Source organism: Camellia sinensis, chromosome 9 (genome assembly GCF_055761805.1).
Source record: "Camellia sinensis isolate YWXY chromosome 9, ASM5576180v1, whole genome shotgun sequence".
In the NCBI taxonomy this organism is placed as follows: Eukaryota; Viridiplantae; Streptophyta; class Magnoliopsida; order Ericales; family Theaceae; genus Camellia; species Camellia sinensis.
This window is the reverse complement of record NC_138969.1, coordinates 14735984-14757999: the sequence shown is the minus strand read 5'-3', so window position 1 is coordinate 14757999 and position 22016 is coordinate 14735984. Positions and strand designations below refer to the sequence as shown.

The 22016-nt window shown below is 37.8% G+C and overlaps 1 protein-coding gene across 1 annotated transcript in view; it reads left to right on the top strand.

Moving 5' to 3' along the window:
* Positions 1–22016, top strand: part of LOC114281409 (uncharacterized) — a 67630-nt gene that overhangs the window by 44823 nt on the left and 791 nt on the right. Inside the window, exons 9-14 of the mRNA XM_082888796.1 lie at positions 16327–16404; positions 18117–18418; positions 18502–18866; positions 18948–19546; positions 19617–21027; positions 21166–21953. Coding sequence (XP_082744922.1) covers positions 16327–16404; positions 18117–18418; positions 18502–18866; positions 18948–19546; positions 19617–21027; positions 21166–21953 — 3543 coding nt within the window. The remainder of the gene's footprint in view (positions 1–16326; positions 16405–18116; positions 18419–18501; positions 18867–18947; positions 19547–19616; positions 21028–21165; positions 21954–22016) is intronic.

Below are 22016 nucleotides of genomic sequence, written 5' to 3'. Positions count from 1 at the left end.
GAGATTAGAACTCATATTTTTGAATCCAAGTGCTGGCTTGGAAAGATGTAAGCCTGTAGGGCATTTTATTCGATGTTACATGTAATGCTTTATTTAGTAATACTCTGATGAATGAATTAATAAATTGTCTTCTTTAAATAATGCATGTCAATGATATATATAATGGGTTAATTTTGAGGGCGTTACACATGTCTAACAAAACCTGTGCCAATTAATTAACAAACTGAAGTGGGTTTCTGCTTTCTAGGCAACCAAACAAAGGGTCATTTGTTTTTAATAAAAAAAATGGAAAATTGGAAGAAGAAAATAAACATACATTCCTCTGCCTCTTAGGGCATGTTTTTTGTGTTGAATGGGTTTATTTTTTGTATTAGTTTTTTTACTTTTTATCTAATGTTTCAAATTTAACCAATATAGATAGGAGTTAAATTATTCTTTGTTTTTTTTTTTTTTTTTCTTTTCTCCTTGAATGACACTTAGGGCATGTTTGATTAGCAGTATTAGTGGTACTATTTTATTAACCTGTTAATCAAATAAGGCCTTAGTTTGAGTTTTATTTATTGCATAAAACACCTGTTTATTAGTTTGTATAGCATTTTGATAACATTCGAATTTATTAGTTTGTATAGCATTTTGATAACAATTGAATTTTATTAGTTTGTAAAATTAATCTATTAGGAGTTAAATTAATAGTATTAATGGTACTATTTTATTAGGGCATGTTTGATTACGAGTTAATTAATTTTATTAACAAATAAGGCCTTAGTTTGAATTTTATTACAAGTTAAATTAAAATTTTTTTTTCCTTTTCTCCTTCAAGGACACTTAGGGCATGTTTGATTAATAGTATTAATGGTACTATTTTATTAACCTGTTAATCAAAGTGGTACTATTTTTATGAAATTATTTGTTGGCTTTTTGACTTTATGAAACAAAATTTGCTGTCTAAATATCTCAAAATAGAATGACTATGGAGGATCAATAGATGTATTCCATTCCACTGCATTATTTTCTGTGAGTTGGAGAGGCATTTGAGTGCGACAAGATGAAAAAAGAAGAGAGAATGTGATAGTGCTATTCTTATATACAAGATATATTACCTTTCTTGGTAAAAAGTGTCATTGTCCACATGAAATCACTATAATATTTTGGGCACCAAAAACTGCCATCACACATGAGAAATGTGTTTGGGGCTTCAAGAATATATTTTTTCCATTTGTGTGTAAGTGGCTTCTTATTTTGTCATGGTGGCAGACCACAATCACTCTTCAAAATAGGCAATGGCTTTTTTAATTTTAATTTTTATTTTTATTAAACTAATTTGAAATTGATTATTTTATTGTATACATTTTTATTTGCATAAGGCTTGGTTTGGTTTACTCATCTAAATTTGTTTGTTTCATCTGAGATGGTCCTAGAACAATTTGTGATTAATGTAACTTTTGATATAGTGGTCTTCCTATGGTTTTTTTGATATACTATTCAGGGCTATATTTGTTTGGGTATGCTACATAATACATAATTTCTCTTAAAAGTTTTACGAAAAATCATCTAGCCTTTGTTGGTTGATTGATTGATCCTAAACATTTTTTGTTGTTTGATCACAACTTTGAGACACTTTTCACAAAACATTTTTATGGTTGTTAACATTTTTGCAACACATAGATTGTAATATAAGAATTTTATTAGATAGTGCATTCAGGCACAGGCATAAAACACCTATTTATTAGTTTGTATAGCATTTTGATAACATTCGAATAGTTTAGTTTGTATAGATTTTGATAACATTTTAATTTGATTTACAAATAATGGGGAAAATGGAAAACTGAGTTTTGATTTTTCTTTAGTATTTATATTTCTATCTCTGGATACAAGTCTATAATTGTATTTTATGTATGTATGGATTTTTAAATGGAGAGAATGAGTTGATTTTATGTGTTAGTTTTTGGCTTTTTAACTAATTTTCCTATTCGCAAACAAATTTAACCAAAATAAATAGGAGTTAAATTAATCTTTTGTTTTTTCTTTTCTCCTTGAATGACACTTAGGGCATGTTTGATTAGTAGTAATAGTGGTACTATTTCATTAATCAAAGGTACTACCCGTTTATTAGTTTGTATAGCATTTTGATAACATTTAATTTTGATTTACAAATAACCTCTACGATTTATTAAATGTCATTCATACACAACCAACCAAGCATTAATTAGTAGCTAACAATTGGCCAAATGGGAATCTGAACTTTGATTTTTATATTTCTATCTATCTTTAGTAGCTAACCAACCAACCATCCATAATCTTTTGTTTCAACAATATTGACAACAGGTTTGAAGCATTAAGTCTGAAGCATTGTGGACTTCTTTAAGACCTTTCATATCCAAACAAGGTAAATTAATCTTTTATTTTTATTTTTATATATGATTATGGATGTATATATGATTCCAAACCCCAAACCCCCTCTTTATGTATGATTCCAGTATGTATATATATATTGAGAAGCCATGTCTAAGAAAGCCATGTCTAACAAAACCTGTGCCAATTAATTAAAAAACTAAAATGGGTTTCTGCTTTCTAGGAAACCAAACAGAGAGCGTTTCTTTTTTTTTTTTTTAATAAACAAAATGAAAAATTGGAAGAAGAAAATAAGCATACCTTCCTCTGCCTCTTAGGGCATGTTTTTTGTGTTGAATGGGTTTATTTTTTGTATTAGTTTTTGACTTTTTATCTAATGTTTCAAATTTAACCAATATAGATAGGAGTTAAATTAAAACAAGGCCTTAGGGCATGTTTGATTGGTAGTATTAGTGGTACTATTTTATTAACCTGTTAATAAAACAAGGCCTTAGTTTGAGTTTTATTTTGTTTGTAACATTCGAATTTATTAGTTTGTAACATTCGATAACATTTGAATTTTATTACTTTGTAAAATTAATCTATTTGGACTTAAATTAATCTATTATTAGTTTGAATTTTATTAATTTTAGATTGAATTTTATTAATTTAATTAGGAGTTAAATTAATTTTACAGATGTGGTAAGTATGGAAATCTAAACCACATTTCGTATTTTTCTATTTCAACGAAAAGGCCCTTATAGAATTCATGAGTTAATTTTTTAAATTCATACTGTGGTATCGTACTGTTTGATTTCTTAAATTCATACTTTGGTTTGAATTTGTGGTATTATATACTGTTCAAGCTTTAATAAATTCGAAATTTTTGTGTCAAACAGTTTTAGGGGATTAATCAATGGGGGTGTTTGTTTCAGCTTTTCAGAGCCAACTTATGGCTTTTAGCTTTGAAAAGTTATTTTGGACTGTTTGGTTAAACTTATTTCAAACAGCTTCTGATTCTAACAGCTTATTTTAACTCAAAAAAGTTGATTCTGAAAAGCTGCTCACCCCTTGTGTAGGAACCCACATTTTATGTTCTCATCATGTTCATGAGCATCCGTATGATTATGACTTGTTAAGTTTGCATGTGTATGTTGTGATTTGTCTTAGTGTGGTGTACTTGTCTCGTTCTTTCCTTGATATGAGACTTAGGTCACGCCTTGCCTGAGTTATACTAGCTGATGTTATTCCAAGCCTAGGTTACGTTACGCCTAGATCATTCCAAGCCGAGGTCATCCTTAGTCTAGTAGTAGTGTCTTGGAACCCCTTGTTGACCTCCGTTCTCGCCTCGACACATTAGCCGAGATGTTACCTTGCACCCAAGTGATCTCGTCCTGGAGTGGTATGACCTAGGCCGAGGTGTGGCGCATCTAGGCCAAGATGTGGCACAGCTTAGTCAAGTGTTGTCCTTCCTAGCCGAGGTCATTGTCACCTTAGTTGCCAAAGTCCTTTGTTAGCCGATGTCACCCCTTGCCGGAGTGCCATTCCGTATAGCGTGTTAGATACGCCTTGTTGTTAGCCGATGTCATTACCCCGTCAGAGAGCCCATACCGCTTTGCTTGTTGAACACCCTTCCACCATGCTTTGTCTGGTCTGTCAGCCACCTTTTCAGGAAGAACCCAACCAGTCGCCGCCACGTGTCTCAGCAGAGGGTTAACCCCAGAACCGGGTATAGAAAACTATCATTTGGTATCATAACCTTGCCTTGTAGAGAGAGAAGCTCTAGGAGGAAGAAAGAGTTTTAGAGTGAGGAAGTAGATCTTCAAGCTTGATTCCTAGAGATCGAACCGTTAGATCCGTGTTCTAAGGTTAGATTCTTGATCTGCTCATGATGTTCTCTATGTTCATGTTATTGCATTGCATGATCGGATATGATTTGTAAGCCATGCATCGTTTTGAAGTTCGATTTTAGAAAGAGAAAATGACATTCATGTGTTCTTCAAGAAAGTCTTGTTTTGATCCGAAAGCTTGCATAAAGAATCATGTTTTTGTGTTTATTTCCGCAAGAATTCTAAGTACGGGTACCCAGGTCCATGTTTTCAAACTCATAGCACGAAAATCCCAGATTTGTGATGACAGGTTATGATTGAACATTCGTATTTTTCATGTTTTCACACTCATGTTCTTCATGTTCATCAGCAGAGGGAAACCCAGAGTTTCCCGACCTCTTTTCCTTGCATGTGGCCCTCGGGAACACACCTCGGCGAGGAGGTGTGGAACCTCGGCCTAGACCTGGTTAGCGCCCAGCATGCTTTTCCGAGATCATTTGCATACATAAGGGACTTGTTTTAAAGTGCATTCAATAGGCTTTGCCCTGTGTTTGTAGGACTTGGGCTTGTCTCGACCCCGACGTGTGAAGAAACTATGTGAGTGGTATTTTTAATAAAGCTATGTTACACTTGCTTTCATAAATCTCGTCTTGCCTTGTTCGAAAAGTACTTGATCTAGCATGACTGACTATCCCTACTTGTATATTAAACACTATCTTGTTTTGATGACATTTCTTGAAAGTCCTTAGCTGCAGGGGACTGTAATGCAACTGCACTCTTGTCTTGAAAGTCCTTAGCTGCAGGGGACTATAATGCAACTGCACTCTTGTCTTGAAAGTCCTTAGCTGCAGGGGACTATAATGCAACTGCACTCTTGTCTTGAAAGTCCTTAGCTGCAGGGGACTATAATGCAACTGCACTCTTGTCTTGAAAGTCCTTAGCTGCAGGGGACTATAATGCAACTGCACTCTTGTCTTGAAAGTCCTTAGCTGCAGGGGACTATGATGCAACTGCACTCTTGTCTTGGAATTGTCATCACCCTCTCGTATTAAGTAGATGTAATAACATCCAAAGAACTTGAAAGGCCGGCAATGAACTTGATTTCCCCTTGACTGTAAAGTATGCTATGTATTGTTTTTGAAAGAAATCTTGGATATCAATCATGCAAAACCTTTATTTCTACTATCATTCACTGAGTATCCAAGCTCACCCTCTCTATATATATATATGTAGGTGATGAACAAGAAGGCATTGAGGCCTAGACGTGATGCCGATGTGTTTTGGGTGCATTGCCGACATGTTTTGGATTAGCATTTTTGTACCATCTTGAAGATCATGCTTCTTGGCTTATTTTTCATTTGTACTTGTATATGTTGGCTTGAGAAGCCTTTTGGTCAAGATGTATTTTGTATCTCATTTCCTTATTGTATCTAAGTTGTAAGACCTTGTAAAAATGTATGTCATTTCATTGGACTTAAGCACGGCTCTCATGGACTATTTAGATTCTGTATATACATATATTGCTTCCGCACTTGTAAGCCCCATATTTCATACTCTGATTGTGTGTGATTCTTGTAAGTCGGCCTTCGGTAACCTCGGGTTATTGGCCATCACGGCACCCAAACTACTAGGGGCGGTTTGGGGGCGTGACAGAATGGTATCAGAGCCAAGTTCCTTATAGTACGTTATTCACACACTTTGAGTCCTAAAGAGCATAGGATGTCCCTTAGAAGAATGTTAGGATTGCATCATATTACTTGCTACTTGACTACGTGTGCATCATTTCGGCATAGACATTGTTACTTGTATACGTATTATCTGTTCATTTATTTTAAAGTCTCATCTTGCATCCTCCTAGCATCATGAGGAGAGGTAGACCTCCAGTTGGCCGAGATCGTTCAGAAGATAGATTGGAGAGATTGGAAAGGTTAGTCGAAGGCTTGGTTCGTGAGCAGAGACAACCTAGGCCACAGGACACTGGTACGACTTCCACGCAGGCCGAGCGGACGAACGGTCGTTATACAGCTCCACCCCCTCCAATGCCACAAGTGCCTCTACAACAGGCTTTGTATGGGAACGACACGATAACCCTAATCAGAGAGTTCAAGAAAATGAAACCGCCGAGATTTCAAGGAGGTATAGAACCGATGAAAGCAGAGGCATGGGTTTTAGAGATGGAGAAGTTGTTTGAGATCTTCCCCAGTACAGACGCCCAGAAGGTATCTCTGGCAGCATTCACATTAGACGACGATGCTCGTAGGTGGTGGATGATGGTCCGAGAAAGCAATCCGGGTTTGACTTGGGCAAAATTTTTGGAGTTGTTCTACAACAAGCATTTCCCCCTTAGCGTCCGAGACCGAAAGACCACGGAGTTTCAGAATCTGGTGCAAGGGAACAAGACAGTCGCAGAATACGATCGTGCCTTTACTGAACTGGCGAGATATGCGCCTCATATGGTTGACGACGAATATCGAAAGGCGAGAAAGTTCAAAAGTGGGTTACGTGGACCGATACAAGATAGGGTCAACATGCTCAATATGCCGACATACGCTGGAGTACTGGACAAGGCCATCCTGGCTGAAGCTAATTTAAACCAATACCAGAGTTCAAGTGAGGGTCAGAGGAAGAGACAGAATTATGATAATCGCCGAGTTCCGTTCAATGCCAAGAAGAGAATGAGCACAGACAGTTCCAGCAACTCAAATCAGGAAGGTAACGCCAAGCCGATGTGCGCGAGTTGTGGAAAGCTACATTTCGGGGTTTGTCGTTGGGCAACAGGAGCTTGCTATGAATGCGGCGAGATAGGTCATCGTGTGAAGGACTGCCCGAAGGCAGGGACTGACAATGGAAAGAGGAACGGAAGCACCTCGGGCTCTGCACAGAACAACAACGTCGGGAGAATACAGGCAAGGCAAGGTAGAGTTTTTGCATTGGTACCCGGAGACGCCCAGAATGTCGAGGCGGTAGTGTCAGGTACCCTTTCAATTTGTTCTCAAGATGCATACGTATTGATTGATTCGGGTTCTACGCATTCATTTGTGTCCACTATATTCGCCGAGAAGTTGAGTAGAGAATTAGAACCCCTTGATTATGTATTATCTGTGTCTACTCCATCTGGGAGAAATATGATTGTTACATCCATTTATAGGGTGTGTATTGTTATGATTGAGAGTGTAGAGTTGTTAGTTGATTTGATGCCATTAAGCATGACCCATTTCGATGTCATATTGGGAATGGATTGGTTAGTAGCGAACCATGCATCCATTAATTGTGTTACTAAGAGCGTCACATTGAAGACCCCAAGCCAAGCTGAGGTCATTTTCCAAGGTAAAAGGAGTAGTACCCCCACCTTACTTAATCTCATCCATGAAGGCCTGCAAGTTGATCCAAAAAGGATGTCAGGGTTATTTATGCAGTATACTAAGTGATTTGAATGGAAGCGTTGAGTTAGCCAACATACCCGTTGTTGAGGAATTCCCCGATGTCTTCCCGAATGAGTTGCCTGGCCACCTTGTCGACAGGGAAATAGAGTTTACCGTGGACATCCTGCCAGGAACACAACCCATCTCCAAAACACCCTACAGAATGGCCCCAGCCGAACTTAGAGAACTGAAATCGCAATTACAAGAATTGTTGGACAAAGGATTTGTTAGGCCGAGCACTTCACCGTGGGGAGCACCCGTTCTATTTGTTAAGAAAAAGGATGGCACACTTCGTCTTTGCATTGACTACAGAGAACTTAATAAGGTGACCATCAAGAACAAGTACCCATTGCCTAGAATCGACGATTTGCTTGATCAACTACGAGGAGCACGAGTCTTTTCCAAGATTGACCTTAGGTCAGGCTACCACCAGTTGAAGGTTAAAGTCGAGGACATTGAGAAAACTGCTTTTCGAACAAGATATGGCCACTACGAATTTTTGGTAATGCCCTTCGGAGTAACCAATGCCCCAGCAGCATTCATGGACTTGATGAACAGAGTCTTTAAGCCGTACCTAGATGAGTTTGTCATTATTTTTATCGACGACATATTGATCTATTCCGGGAGTACGAGCGAGCACGAGAATCATCTGAGACTTGCCCTGCAGACCTTGAGAGATAAGAAGTTGTACGCCAAGTTAAGTAAATGCGAGTTTTGGCTTTCCAGCATTTCATTTCTAGGGCATGTGATTAATGAGGACGGTATATCAGTTGACCCCAGTAAGATTGAAGCCATTGTGAATTGGCCGACGCCGACCAACGTGTCCGAGGTTCGTAGTTTTCTGGGTTTGGCAGGTTATTACAGGAAGTTTGTGAAGGATTTCTCAAGGATTGCAGTGCCTTTGACACAACTAACTAAGAAGGGAGCAGCTTATGAATGGACCAATGAAAGAGAATCAGCCTTCCAGGAGCTGAAGGCGAGGTTAGTTACAGCACCAGTTCTAGTACTACCATCGACTAATGAAGAATTTCAAATTTACAGTGATGCTTCACATAAGGGTTTGGGTTGCGTGTTAATGCAAGAAGGTAAAGTCATAGCGTACGCGTCTCGTCAGTTGAAGCCCAATGAAAAGAATTATCCTACCAATGATCTGGAGCTAGCTGCCGTGGTTTTTGCTTTGAAGATATGGCGTCATTACCTGTATGGAACATCTTGCCAAGTTTTCACCGACCACAAGAGTCTGAAGTACTTGTTCACTCAGAAAGAGTTAAATATGAGGCAGAGAAGATGGCTCGAGCTACTGAAGGATTATAACATGCAGATTCAGTACCACCCAGGTAAGGCAAATTTCGTAGCCGACGCATTGAGCAGGAAGTTAGTTGGAAGTTTGGCGTGCCTGACAGCGGTTTCGGTGGAACCGACCATTATTGAGGAAGTGAAGACCAGACAGAGGGAGGATAAATTCCTCAAGAAGGTAATTGATGAATTCGTCACCAAGCTGAGGCTGGGATACACTATGGAGAATCAAGTGCTTAAGTTTGAAGGAAGATTGTGCGTGGCCGACGTACCAGAGTTAAAAAGGAAGATTTTGCAAGAGGCCCATAGTTCCAAGTTTGCCATTCATCCAGGGAGCACCAAGATGTATCAGGACGTAAAGCGGACCTTTTGGTGGCCGAACATGAAAAGAGAGATAGCCGAGTTTGTATTTCAGTGTCTGTGTTGTCAGCAAGTGAAGGCAGAACACCAGAGACCGGCAGGACTTCTTCAACCCTTGTCGATTCCTGAGTGGAAATGGGAGCACATCTCCATGGATTTTGTAGTGGGTTTGCCGAGGACGCAAAGAGGTATGGATTCCATTTGGGTTATAGTCGACAGGTTTACTAAGTCAGCTCACTTTTTGCCTATCAAGACTACATTCAATGCCGACCGACTTGCCGAATTGTACATGAATGAGATCGTTAGGCTTCATGGTGTGCCGATGTCCATTGTGTCAGACCGAGATCCGAAGTTCGTTTCTAGATTTTGGCAGAGTCTACAAGGAGCCTTGGGAACAGAGTTGAGATTTAGCACAGCCTTTCACCCCCAGACCGACGGGCAGACAGAAAGAACGATTCAGACACTCGAAGACATGCTCAGACTGTGCGTGTTGGATTTCCAGGGAAGTTGGGAATCGCATTTGCCATTAGTAGAGTTCGCGTACAACAACAGTTATCAAGCCAGCATAGGCATGGCGCCGTATGAAGCTTTGTATGGAAGGGAGTGCAGATCGCCGATATGTTGGACTGAAGTAGGAGACAAAGCTCTAATTGGCCCCGAGTTGGTTCAGATGACAACTGAAAAGATCAAACTCATTCAGCAGAGGATTAAAACTGCACAGAGTCGACAGAAGTGTTATGCCGACCAAAGAATGAGGGAGTTAGAATTTGAAATTGGAGATCATGTATTTTTGAAGGTCTCGCCGATGACAGGAGTTTCGAGATTTGGGAAGAAGGGTAAACTCGCACCCCGATATATTGGGCCGTTTGAAATTCTTGAGAAAGTTAACACCGTTGCTTACAGACTCGCTTTGCCGCCAGATTTGAGCCAAGTCCACAGCGTGTTCCATGTTTCAATGCTGAGAAAATATATCCGAGACCCACTGCATGTAATAGATTACTCCGGGGTTGTAGTTAACGAAGACTTGGGCTACGAAGAGAAGCCGATGAGAATTATCGACAGACAAGTGAGACAGTTGAGAAACAAGTCGATATCAATGGTGAAAATCGAATGGGAGAAGCATTATGGCGAGGAGGCCACATGGGAAAAGGAAGAGGAGATGAAATTCCGTTACCCGGAGTTATTCGTAGGACAAGGTAACTTAAGTTTGGGGACCAAAACTTCTTTCAGGAGGGTAGACTGTAGGAACCCACATTTTATGTTCTCATCATGTTCATGAGCATCCGTATGATTATGACTTGTTAAGTTTGCATGTGTATGTTGTGATTTGTCTTAGTGTGGTGTACTTGTCTCGTTCTTTCCTTGATGTGAGACTTAGGTCACGCCTTGCCTGAGTTATACTAGCCGATGTTATTCCAAGCCTAGGTTACGTTACGCCTAGATCATTCCAAGCCGAGGTCATCCTTAGTCTAGTAGTAGTATCTTGGAACCCCTTGTTGACCTCCGTTCTCGCCTCGACACATTAGCCGAGATGTTACCTTGCACCCAAGTGATCTCGTCCTGGAGTGGTATGACCTAGGCCGAGGTGTGGCGCATCTAGGCCAAGATGTGGCACAGCTTAGTCAAGTGTTGTCCTTCCTAGCCGAGGTCATTGTCACCTTAGTTGCCAAAGTCCTTTGTTAGCCGATGTCACCCCTTGCCGGAGTGCCATTCCGTATAGCGTGTTAGATACGCCTTGTTGTTAGCCGATGTCATTACCCCGTCAGAGAGCCCATACCGCTTTGCTTGTTGAACACCCTTCCACCATGCTTTGTCTGGTCTGTCAGCCACCTTTTCAGGAAGAACCCAACCAGTCGCCGCCACGTGTCTCAGCAGAGGGTTAACCCCAGAACCGGGTATAGAAAACTATCATTTGGTATCATAACCTTGCCTTGTAGAGAGAGAAACTCTAGGAGGAAGAAAGAGTTTTACAGTGAGGAAGTAGATCTTCAAGCTTGATTCCTAGAGATCGAACCGTTAGATCCGTGTTCTAAGGTTAGATTCTTGATCTGCTCATGTTCTCTATGTTCATGTTATTGCATTGCATGATCGGATATGATTTGTAAGCCATGCATCGTTTTGAAGTTCGATTTTAGAAAGAGAAAATGACATTCATGTGTTCTTCAAGAAAGTCTTGTTTTGATCCGAAAGCTTGCATAAAGAATCATGTTTTTGTGTTTATTTCCGCAAGAATTCTAAGTACGGGTACCCAGGTCCATGTTTTCAAACTCATAGCACGAAAATCCCAGATTTGTGATGACAGGTTATGATTGAACATTCGTATTTTTCATGTTTTCACACTCATGTTCTTCATGTTCATCAGCAGAGGGAAACCCAGAGTTTCCCGACCTCTTTTCCTTGCATGTGGCCCTCGGGAACACACCTCGACGAGGAGGTGTGGAACCTCGGCCTAGACCTGGTTAGCGCCCAGCATGCTTTTCCGAGATCATTTGCATACATAAGGGACTCGTTTTAAAGTGCATTCAATAGGCTTTGCCCTGTGTTTGTAGGACTTGGGCTTGTCTCGACCCCGACGTGTGAAGAAACTATGTGAGTGGTATTTTTAATAAAGCTATGTTACACTTGCTTTCATAAATCTCGTCTTGCCTTGTTTGAAAAGTACTTGATCTAGCATGACTGACTATCCCTACTTGTATATTAAACACTATCTTGTTTTGATGACATTTCTTGAAAGTCCTTAGCTGCAGGGGACTGTAATGCAACTGCACTCTTGTCTTGAAAGTCCTTAGCTGCAGGGGACTATAATGCAACTGCACTCTTGTCTTGAAAGTCCTTAGCTGCAGGGGACTATAATGCAACTGCACTCTTGTCTTGAAAGTCCTTAGCTGCAGGGGACTATAATGCAACTGCACTTTTGTCTTGGAATTGTCATCACCCTCTTGTATTAAGTAGATGTAATAACATCCAAAGAACTTGAAAGGCCGGTAATGAACTTGATTTCCCCTTGACTGTAAAGTATGCTATGTATTGTTTTTGAAAGAAATCTTGGATATCAATCATGCAAAACCTTTATTTCTAATATCATTCACTGAGTATCCAAGCTCACCCTCTCTATATATATATGTAGGTGATGAACAAGAAGGCATTGAGGCCTAGACGTGATGCCGATGTGTTTTGGGTGCATTGCCGACATGTTTTGGATTAGCATTTTTGTACCATCTTGAAGATCATGCTTCTTGGCTTATTTTTCATTTGTACTTGTATATGTCGGCTTGAGAAGCCTTTTGGTCAAGATGTATTTTGTATCTCATTTCCTTATTGTATCTAAGTTGTAAGACCTTGTAAAAATGTATGTCATTTCATTGGACTTAAGCACGGCTCTCATGGACTATTTAGATTCTGTATATACATATATTGCTTCCGCACTTGTAAGCCCCATATTTCATACTCTGATTGTGTGTGATTCTTGTAAGTCGGCCTTCGGTAACCTCGGGTTATTGGCCATCACGGCACCCAAACTACTAGGGGCGGTTTGGGGGCGTGACACCTTGCTTCTGATTATCAGCTTCTGCTGTGGACATGTTAATTTATGGTTATACTGTTACATTTTTTTATTTTTTATATTTTTAAAAATAGAAAAAGAATCAAATGGACTATAGATTATTATTATTATTATTTATGAGAAATGTAGACAAACAAAAAATAAAAATTAATTGAAAAAGTTATTTCACAGCTTATTTAACAAACATTACTCAGCAACTTAAATCTATAATCCAACAGCTACACCAAACAGATTAACAACTTCTGATTAAAGTCATAATCTATAATCTGTTAAGCTATAATCTATAAGCTGTTTTAACAGCTACACCAAACGGGGCCAATAAATCAGATAGTTTTTGGCCAATAAAGGGTTGTTTTTGGCCAATAATGGCGTCCATATGTGTTTGTGTTTCTAAGGATTTTGAAAATATTCTATCTTATTTGGTAATAAACCTAGGGATTAATCACTACATTTTTATTTTTTATTTCGAAAACAGTTTGGTTTGTATACATCGTATTGGTTTCATGTCTTAGATGTGTTCAAGTTTTTACCATTTCTATAAGATGTGTTCTAGGTCTTAGATAGCATCAGTTAGATTGTGTTACCAATACCTGAAAATGTTTGGAGTTAAATTATTATTTTCAAATTGTGGATTTATTGCAAATCTTTTGTTATTTGTTAATTTCAATAAATACATTCTTGGAAACACAACTCCTTTTGGTGGCGGAAAATGATTGTTGGGTTGTTAGTTTGTCATATGTGTGATTTTTTTTTCCAGTGTGAGTTTTTATTAATTCCTTGAATGAGATATTTTATTATATGAATTAACTGTGGATTTCAAAATGATTGATGATTTTTTATTAGTTTGTCATATGAATTATAGCGATCCCGGTTGTCCCTTCACTGTTCTGTTATGTTCCGGACTTGGTTCCGTGAAGTTGGTAGTTGTATCTATCTTGTTGTCGTCCTTTAATTCCACTTGATTGAGTTTTAGGATGTTTTGAGGAGGATTGTTACAGGTTGGTTAGGCATTGGTTTCAATTCCTTGTTGTTCAGTTTTTAGACGGTCCGCTCGAGCGGGTCTTCTTGCGCTCGAGCGGGGATTGCATACCTCCAGTATTTCGTGTTCCTGCAAAACTTCTGCAGATGTGATTTCTACGCTTGAGCAGGTTTGTTTACGCTTGAGCGGTGGCGCTCGAGCGGGTTTGTTGGCGCTCGAGCGGGTAGCACTTTCTGGGTACAAGTTCTGGGAAGGGAAACGCTCGGGCGAACTGGTTTTCGCGCTCGAGCGGAAGTACTTTATTCTTGTGTCTTGGCACTCGAGCGGGCAGTCTTGCGCTCGAGCGTGTCCAGATTTTGTTCTTGGCGGTCGAGCGTCGTGTTCTCTGCTCGAGCGGGTCATGAGTATATGAGTTATCCGCTGAGTCATTTTAAATCACTTTTTCACCTTTCTTCTCTCTCTTACTTTTCCAAAAACACCATTGTTGAGCTTCTCACTCTAGAACTCTACCTTCTCTCTAGGTATTGATCTAGTATGAGTGATTTCCTCACCTTTGGCCTTTACAAAAGAGTTGTTGATCGTCGAGGGCTATCTTTTGATCCGAGAAACTCGTGATTTGGAGTAAGTTCGTTTTTATCATCTTCTTCGTTGGTTGTCATCTTTTGAGGTAGGGATTCCTACTCACTCTTATGGTCTTTGACCTAGATTTTTAGTTGTTTTGATAGAATGTTGAACTTGGGGAATTTTGGGACTTAGGGTTTCAAAATGTGTAAAAAGGGTTGTGTGATTCTGGGCTCATAACTTGTATTTTTGGGTTCCAAAGTAATGAAATAGTTGTTGGTTGTTGATGTTAGGCCATTGGGTTAATATTGGGAAAGGGGGTAGAAAACCCTAATTTGTGGTATAAATTAATTGGCATAATTAATTTGGGAAAAATTGTGAACTTTTGGAATTAAGTTGGGAATAATGAAATCGGTTCATTATATGGTGGAGTAGTGGAGTTAGATTTATTAATCGCTCACTTTTGAAAACATCGATATTTTATTTGTTGGGAGCTTTATTATCTGTTTAGAAATAATTGCTTGGGCTACTGGTGGAGGGTAGTTTTGATTGTTGTAGACAATGCATGATGATTAGGCAAACTAAAACTAATCAATTGGATATGTCATAGAATATGACGGTTGATAGAATACATTAACGTTATGTATTAATTGATTGTGTATATGACCTTTGTGTATATATGCATTGTGTGTGTGGGAGGAGATAGGGGATGTACTCCACGGTTTAGGGGAAGATAGGGGATGGACCTCTAAACCGGATGTTGTTTGGGAGGAGATAGGGGATGGACTCCACTGATACAGCTCATATGCTTGTCAGATAGTGTGTTGATACAGCTCATATGCTTGTCATTGGAAGTGTTGGTATAGCTAATATGCTTATCTGTTGAATTGTGGATACAGCTTGTATGCTTATCTGTTAAAATATTGGTATAACCTGTGTGTTTACCTGTTGTAAAAAAAATGGAAAATATTTAATATGAGTCTTTGTCTCATATAAGTGGTTGGCCAGGTTCTGAGCCATTGATGGAAACTGTGAAATTGATAAGAAATGGAAATGGATTATGAATTGGTTTATGAAAATTGAACATCTATCAATTGCTAATATCTTAGTCATTACTCATACTGTGTTTAGCATATCTCTACTGGGCTGTGGCTCACCCTATATGAGAATATCATTTTCAGGTACATATAGCATGCCACCTCCAAGGACATAGCTTGGGAGGCTAGAGACGAGCAGACTTTTGTTATTTAGTTTCTTGATGTATTACATGTATATTCAAGCCAAGGGCTTAATGTGTAAATGAGTTAGTACTCTTTTGTTGTAACCAAGTGTTAACTTGGAAAGTTGTAAGCCCGTAGGGCATTTGCTTTTGTCGTTAACATGTAATACTTTTTGGTAATGGAACTCTGATGAATAGAAGAATGTGGAGCTTTTATATATCAATGCATGTCTATATCGTTGGGTTTAATGTTATTTTTTTTCTGAGGGCGTTACATGAATTAACTTTATAAATTTTGCAGTTCCATTTAAACCTCTTTTAGTTCAATTAAATTCAACAAAGCTTAAGCCATCGATAGGTTTGATTCCATTTAAGTATCAATTGATTGCTTCATTTGGTTTCACTTGGTGAATTAAAATAACTTTTGTATTTACATAAGTTATGTATTCCAAAACCTTTACAGGTTAACTTTTTTATTATGTATTTACTGAATTCAACTTTTGTATTACAGGTTTTGGCAATATTAAGCTGGAATGACCTCTAACATTATGGATAATGTAAGTTGTCTTTTTTAAAAAAACTGGTACATAGATTTTAAAAAAACTTTTGTATTATAGGTTCTGATTATAAAAAAAAAAAAATTTCCTTATTTTTTACAACTAGATGGAGACTTACAACGAACTGTAATATTCGTTCCCTTTACTCATCGTCTTATAAAATTTCATTTTGTGTACATGTCAGCTACTTATTTGTTTTTGTATGTATAGGTTCAGTTTCTTCAACAAAGAAATGTCGGTGTAGTGATTCATGATGAACATGATTTCAATGTCGTTCATATTTCTAATGTTAGCTCAAAAATCACTTTCTTATCATTTTTTATTTATTTATATTTTTATTTCTTATACTTTGGTTATTTCTTAGAGGCAATGGAAAAGGAAAATGCAAAGGCAATGTCGAAAGGAAAAGAAAAGGTGTCTTATGCTTCCAAGGGCAAAGGAAAGGAAAATGCATGTCCAGCGGTATAGTTCTTAATGGTTTTGTAAAGCGTTTTTTTTTTTATTTTTAAATTGTTAGTTTTCGTATGTTTGTATTTTAAGCCATAATTGTAGAGTGTTTTTGAAAATGTATGTCCAATTATTTATTTTAAACCATAATTGTATTTTTATCTTTTAAACTGTGCACTTTTTTAAGTGTCTCCTGTATATATGTGTAAATCTACACCACTTTTCAATGTAAGTGGGTGAAAATTTTGAGATAAGAGATAAAGAGAGGAGAGAGAAAATGGCAAAATTTTTTTTTTTTTCTAGCTATGTGAATGGGGATATTTTATGAAGTTCATGAGTTGGCCGAACATTTGTTTGTTTGTATAACAAAACCATACAATTTATTATATAGATTATAAATGACAATTTTGAGTTATGTCATTTTTTTTTTTAGTTATGACCAATTTTCTTCTTTAGTAATGACCTTATTTTAGTTATGCCTCGCATGTTGTTTGATTTTGATTTTTTTGATTTTTATATATAGTTATAACTCAAAAAGTATGAAATTATGCTATTTTTTCTTTAGTTATAATGTGCATACGGCACACACCATTTATAGTGCTTCCCTTATGAGAGGTATCATTTTAACAACTTATTTACATCTATAAATATAGAGAAGTGCTATTCAAATTTTAAAAAAATAACAATAATAAATTTATTGGGTAAATTATGCAAATGGTCCCTATACTTTACACGATGTGTCAATTTATTTGTTTGAATTTGCTCGATTTTGCCCCTTAATTTAACAGATTGTGTCATTTTAGTCCAATAAATAACGGTTGTCAAGTTTGATGGACGGAAAGTCTACACAATATGTCAATTTGGTCCCTGTAGTTTACACAATGTGTCAATTTAGTCTCTGTTATTTTAATTTGCTTGGTTGTGATAGGAACTAAATTAGCACATTGTGTAAACTACAGGAACCAAATTACACATAGTTTGACTTTCTGTCCAATAAACTTAACAACCGTTATGTATTGGACTAAAATGACATAATCCGTTAAATTAAGGACCACTGATTGCAAGGGCAAGTGAAAGGAAAAACCATGTTTAGCGGTATGGTTGTTATTGATTTTGTAGAGTTTTTTTAGTTTTTATTTTTATATCTTCATATATTGTATTTTATTTAGCCATAATTGTATTTTATTTTTGAAACTATGCACATTTTTTGGTGTCTCCTGTATATTCTTAGGAAGAAAGAAATATATAGGGGATACTTTATGAAGGAATATGTAGTGAGAAAGGAATATATAGTGCCTCCTGTAAGTGCATGGCCCTACAAGAAAATGGGGATACTTTATGAAGCTCATCTGCTGATCGAACATTTGTTCATTACTGTTACAAAACCACACAATTTATTATATAGATTATTATTATTATAAAACTATGGGTAGTCATGGGCAAGAGTATAATACATTTTCAAAAAATTCTTGGTATTTTCTTTGGACAGTGAAAAATGATACTTGATAATATTTGCATTTTAAGCATTCAATGATTTAATATTCATATTTTAGGGACCCAATGGTTATGTTATATCAAGAGCTGTATTAGCTCAACGTGCACGACGAGAACGTGAAAGAAATGAAAATGCATGCTCTGCATATCAATCGAGACACTGCTTGCGACAAGAACGAGAGAGATTAGGAGCATATGTTAAAGACTTTCCTTCATTAACACCGAGTCGTCGCAGTCATGCTTGCCTAGAACAGGGTACCAAGACACTTGCGGATACTTCGTTGGCACAAAAACGAACAATGGTTACACATGCATCCACATGTTCGTTCTCTATGGAAAGTACATCTTTAGCTCGGAATTGGTAAAACATGTTTAATTCTTTAAATAATACTCTTACTTTTACATGTGTATAAATTTTAATTTATGCACAACAAATATTTGTAGGCCTAATTCTACAGTCACATTTTTTCAAGAGGATCTATGTACAGATGATGAATTAGAAGATATGACTATAAGTACTACGATTAATACTCAATCACACATAAATTCATGTCGTCATTCTCTCGGCAAGATGGATGTGTTATGTCCTTACTGTTCAGCCTTACGTTGGATGGACGAAAAATTAGCACAATCATCTCGAAAGCGTCCCCTATTTGGAACTTGCTGTTCAAATGGAAAGACTAGGCTACCTCTGCTTATGACACCCCCTCCACCGCTTCAAGCATTATATGATGGGGATGATGATCAAGCAAGATCGTTTCGATTGTATACTCGAGTATACAATGCAGCCAATGCTTTTACAAGTCTTGGTGCTACATTAGATCCAAGAGTACTAAGGGGAAGCGGCCCTAAACCATTTATTATCCATGGGGAATTGTGACATCGAACAGGATCACTTCTACCACAGCTAGGTCAGGATGCGACTTATGCTCAGTTGTACATTTATGATCCTGATTCAGCTTTAGAAGTTCGAAATCATAGAAATCCTCACTTACAAAAGGATGTTCTCAAAACTATTCAAGATAGTTTGTTGCAAGTTAATGCATTTGTAGACGAATTTCGCCAAGCTCATGCAATTTTGAATCAATTAGCCTTCACTGGACAAAATCTACCTGCTCATCTTCACTACAGTTCAGCAACAGACCGACGACGATATAACCTATCAACTGCTGATGAGATTGCAATTGTAATACCAGGTGATGGAACCGAGGTTACTGGAATGAGAGATGTTGTTTTACATCTACAGGGAAATAATGAACTGATGCAAATTAATGAATGTCACCCAACGTATTTGCCATTGCATTATGTTTTATTATTCCCGTATGGTGAGCTCGGATGGGAACCTGAGTTGAAATTGCGGGACGTTAAGCATGATCGGCCTTCAACTGATCGACTTACTCAAATGGATTTTTATAGTTATCGTTTGTTTGAGCGACCTACAGAGTATTCAACAATTTTGAGAGGTGGAAAACTATTCCAAGAGTTTTTGGTAGATGCTTGGGCTGCAACTGAGCAAAATCGGTTGACGTACTACAAGCTTAATCAAAAAAAAAATTCAGGCTGAACTTTACCAAGATTTAAGCGATATTGATCCAGATGACTTGCAACCTAATCAAATTGGTCAAAGGTTTATTTTGCCATCTTCATTTACTGGTAGTCCTAGACATATGTTCGAAATCTTTCAAGATTCAATAGCTATCACGCGATACAACCAGCACCCAGATATTTTTCTCACCATGACTGCAAATCCCAATTGGCCAGAAATTACTTCAGCATTATTACCACACCAAAAAGCTATTGATCGTCCGGATTTGATTGCCCGTGTTTTTGAGCTAACAAGAAAGTGTTTGATGAAGGAGATAGAGACAAACAAAGTGTTCGGTAATAAAGTTGCGCATGTTTTTACAATTGAATTCCAAAAACGAGGCCTACCACATATGCATGCGCTTCTCTTTCTTAAAGGTCCAGACAAAATTCGAACATGTGCTCAAGTAAACAAATTAGTTTGTGCAGAATTTCCAGATCCAAAAGATGATCCTACACTTTTTGAAACTGTCAAGTGTTGCATGGTACATGGACCATGTGGTGCTCGAAATCCCCAAGCACCATGTATGAAAAATGGTAGATGTACTAAGAAATACCCTCGAGCCTTTGCAGAATCAACAACTATGGACCAAGATGGATATCCAATCTATCATCGTCGCAATAGTGGTCAAGTATATACCGTGAGAGGACCGGAAGTTGATAATAGGGATGTGGTTCCATACAATGCATATCTTTCTAAACGGTTCAACTGTCATATAAATGTAGAAGTTTGTGTTGGAGTGAGATGTGTTAAGTATATACATAAGTATATTTACAAAGGTTATGATCGCACAACAATGGTTTTGGGATTGATTAATGAGATCCAACAATATCTTGATGCAAGGTATATTGGACCACCAGAAGCTGCTTGGCGAATATTCGGTCATCATTTGCATGTAGAGATGCCAACAGTTGTTCGCTTGGCACTTCATCTACCTGGAATGCATCGTGTTCTTTTCAATCCTAATGACTCATTGGAAATGATTCTTTCTAGAGCTGCGCAACAAAAATCGACTCTTACTGGCTTTTTTGATTATTGTGCTTCCAATGAAAATGAATGCCAATTCACTTACCAAGAATTTCCGCAACATTTTGTTTGGCTCAAGTCAGAACATAGATGGAAACCAAGAGAACATGGATATGCAATTGGTAGAATGTACTTTGCTAGCCCTAACTGTGGTGAAAGATTTTATCTACGTTTGTTGTTAACTGTTGTCAAAGGGCCAAGATCGTTTCAATGTTTACGTACAGTTAACAATGTTTTGCATGAGACGTTTAAATCAGCATGTGTTGCCAGAGGACTCTTAGAAGATAATGAAGAATGGATACAGTGCCTGAAAGAGGCTGCAGTTATGAAAACCGGATATCAATTGAGGAGATTGTTTTGTATTATTCTGACCCAATGTTTTCCACTACAACCACATGCGTTATGGAATCAATTTTCAATGCATATCTGTGATGATCTTGCACATAAGCTTCGTACATTGTTTGTCATTTCTAACCCAACTGAGGCTTAAATTGAAGATTATGGTTTGTATCTTTTGAATCAAATGCTTGAAGAATCAGGAAAGAGTTTAATTGACTTCCTGCCCATGCCACAACCTACAGCAAATTGGAGTGCAATAGTTGGTAACCGATTGATATTCGAACATCAACAACTACATAATGAGGCACAACAGACAAATGTGCAAATTATTATTGATCGCCTCAATAATGGACAACGAACTGCTTATAACGCAATCACTTCTTCAGTCTTTGAAAGTAAAGGGACTATTTTCTTTTTGAATGGCGGTGCTGGAACGGGGAAAACATTTTTGTACAATACGATTGCATTAAAATGTCGCAGCCTTGGCCATATTGTTGTTGCCGTGGCTTCATCTGGAATCGCATCATTCCTATTAGTAGGAGGTCGCACTGCACATTCAACATTTTCCATTCCATTGGATGTCTTGGAAAATTCAGTTTGTGGGTTTAGCAAGCAATCATTACAGGCTGAATTGTTTAGAGAAACAAAACTCATAATTTGGGATGAAGTTCCTATGCAACATAGACATTGTGTTAAGGCGGTTGATCGCACACTTCGAGATATTTGTGATTGTGAAAAGCCATTTGGGGGTATCACTGTTGTTCTTGGTGGTGACTTTCGACAAATCTTACCAGTTATAACCAAAGGAGTTCGTGAACAAATTGTGAATGCATCATTGAGACACTCTGTTTTGTGGAAGGATCTACATGTTTTATCTTTAGATTTGAATATGCGCTTGAATCATGCAAACCTTGGAAATGCTATTTTTGCAAAATTCTTGACAGAGGTAATACTCATTCGAACTTTGATTATACCATTTGAGGATACTTTGATTATACCATTTTTTTTA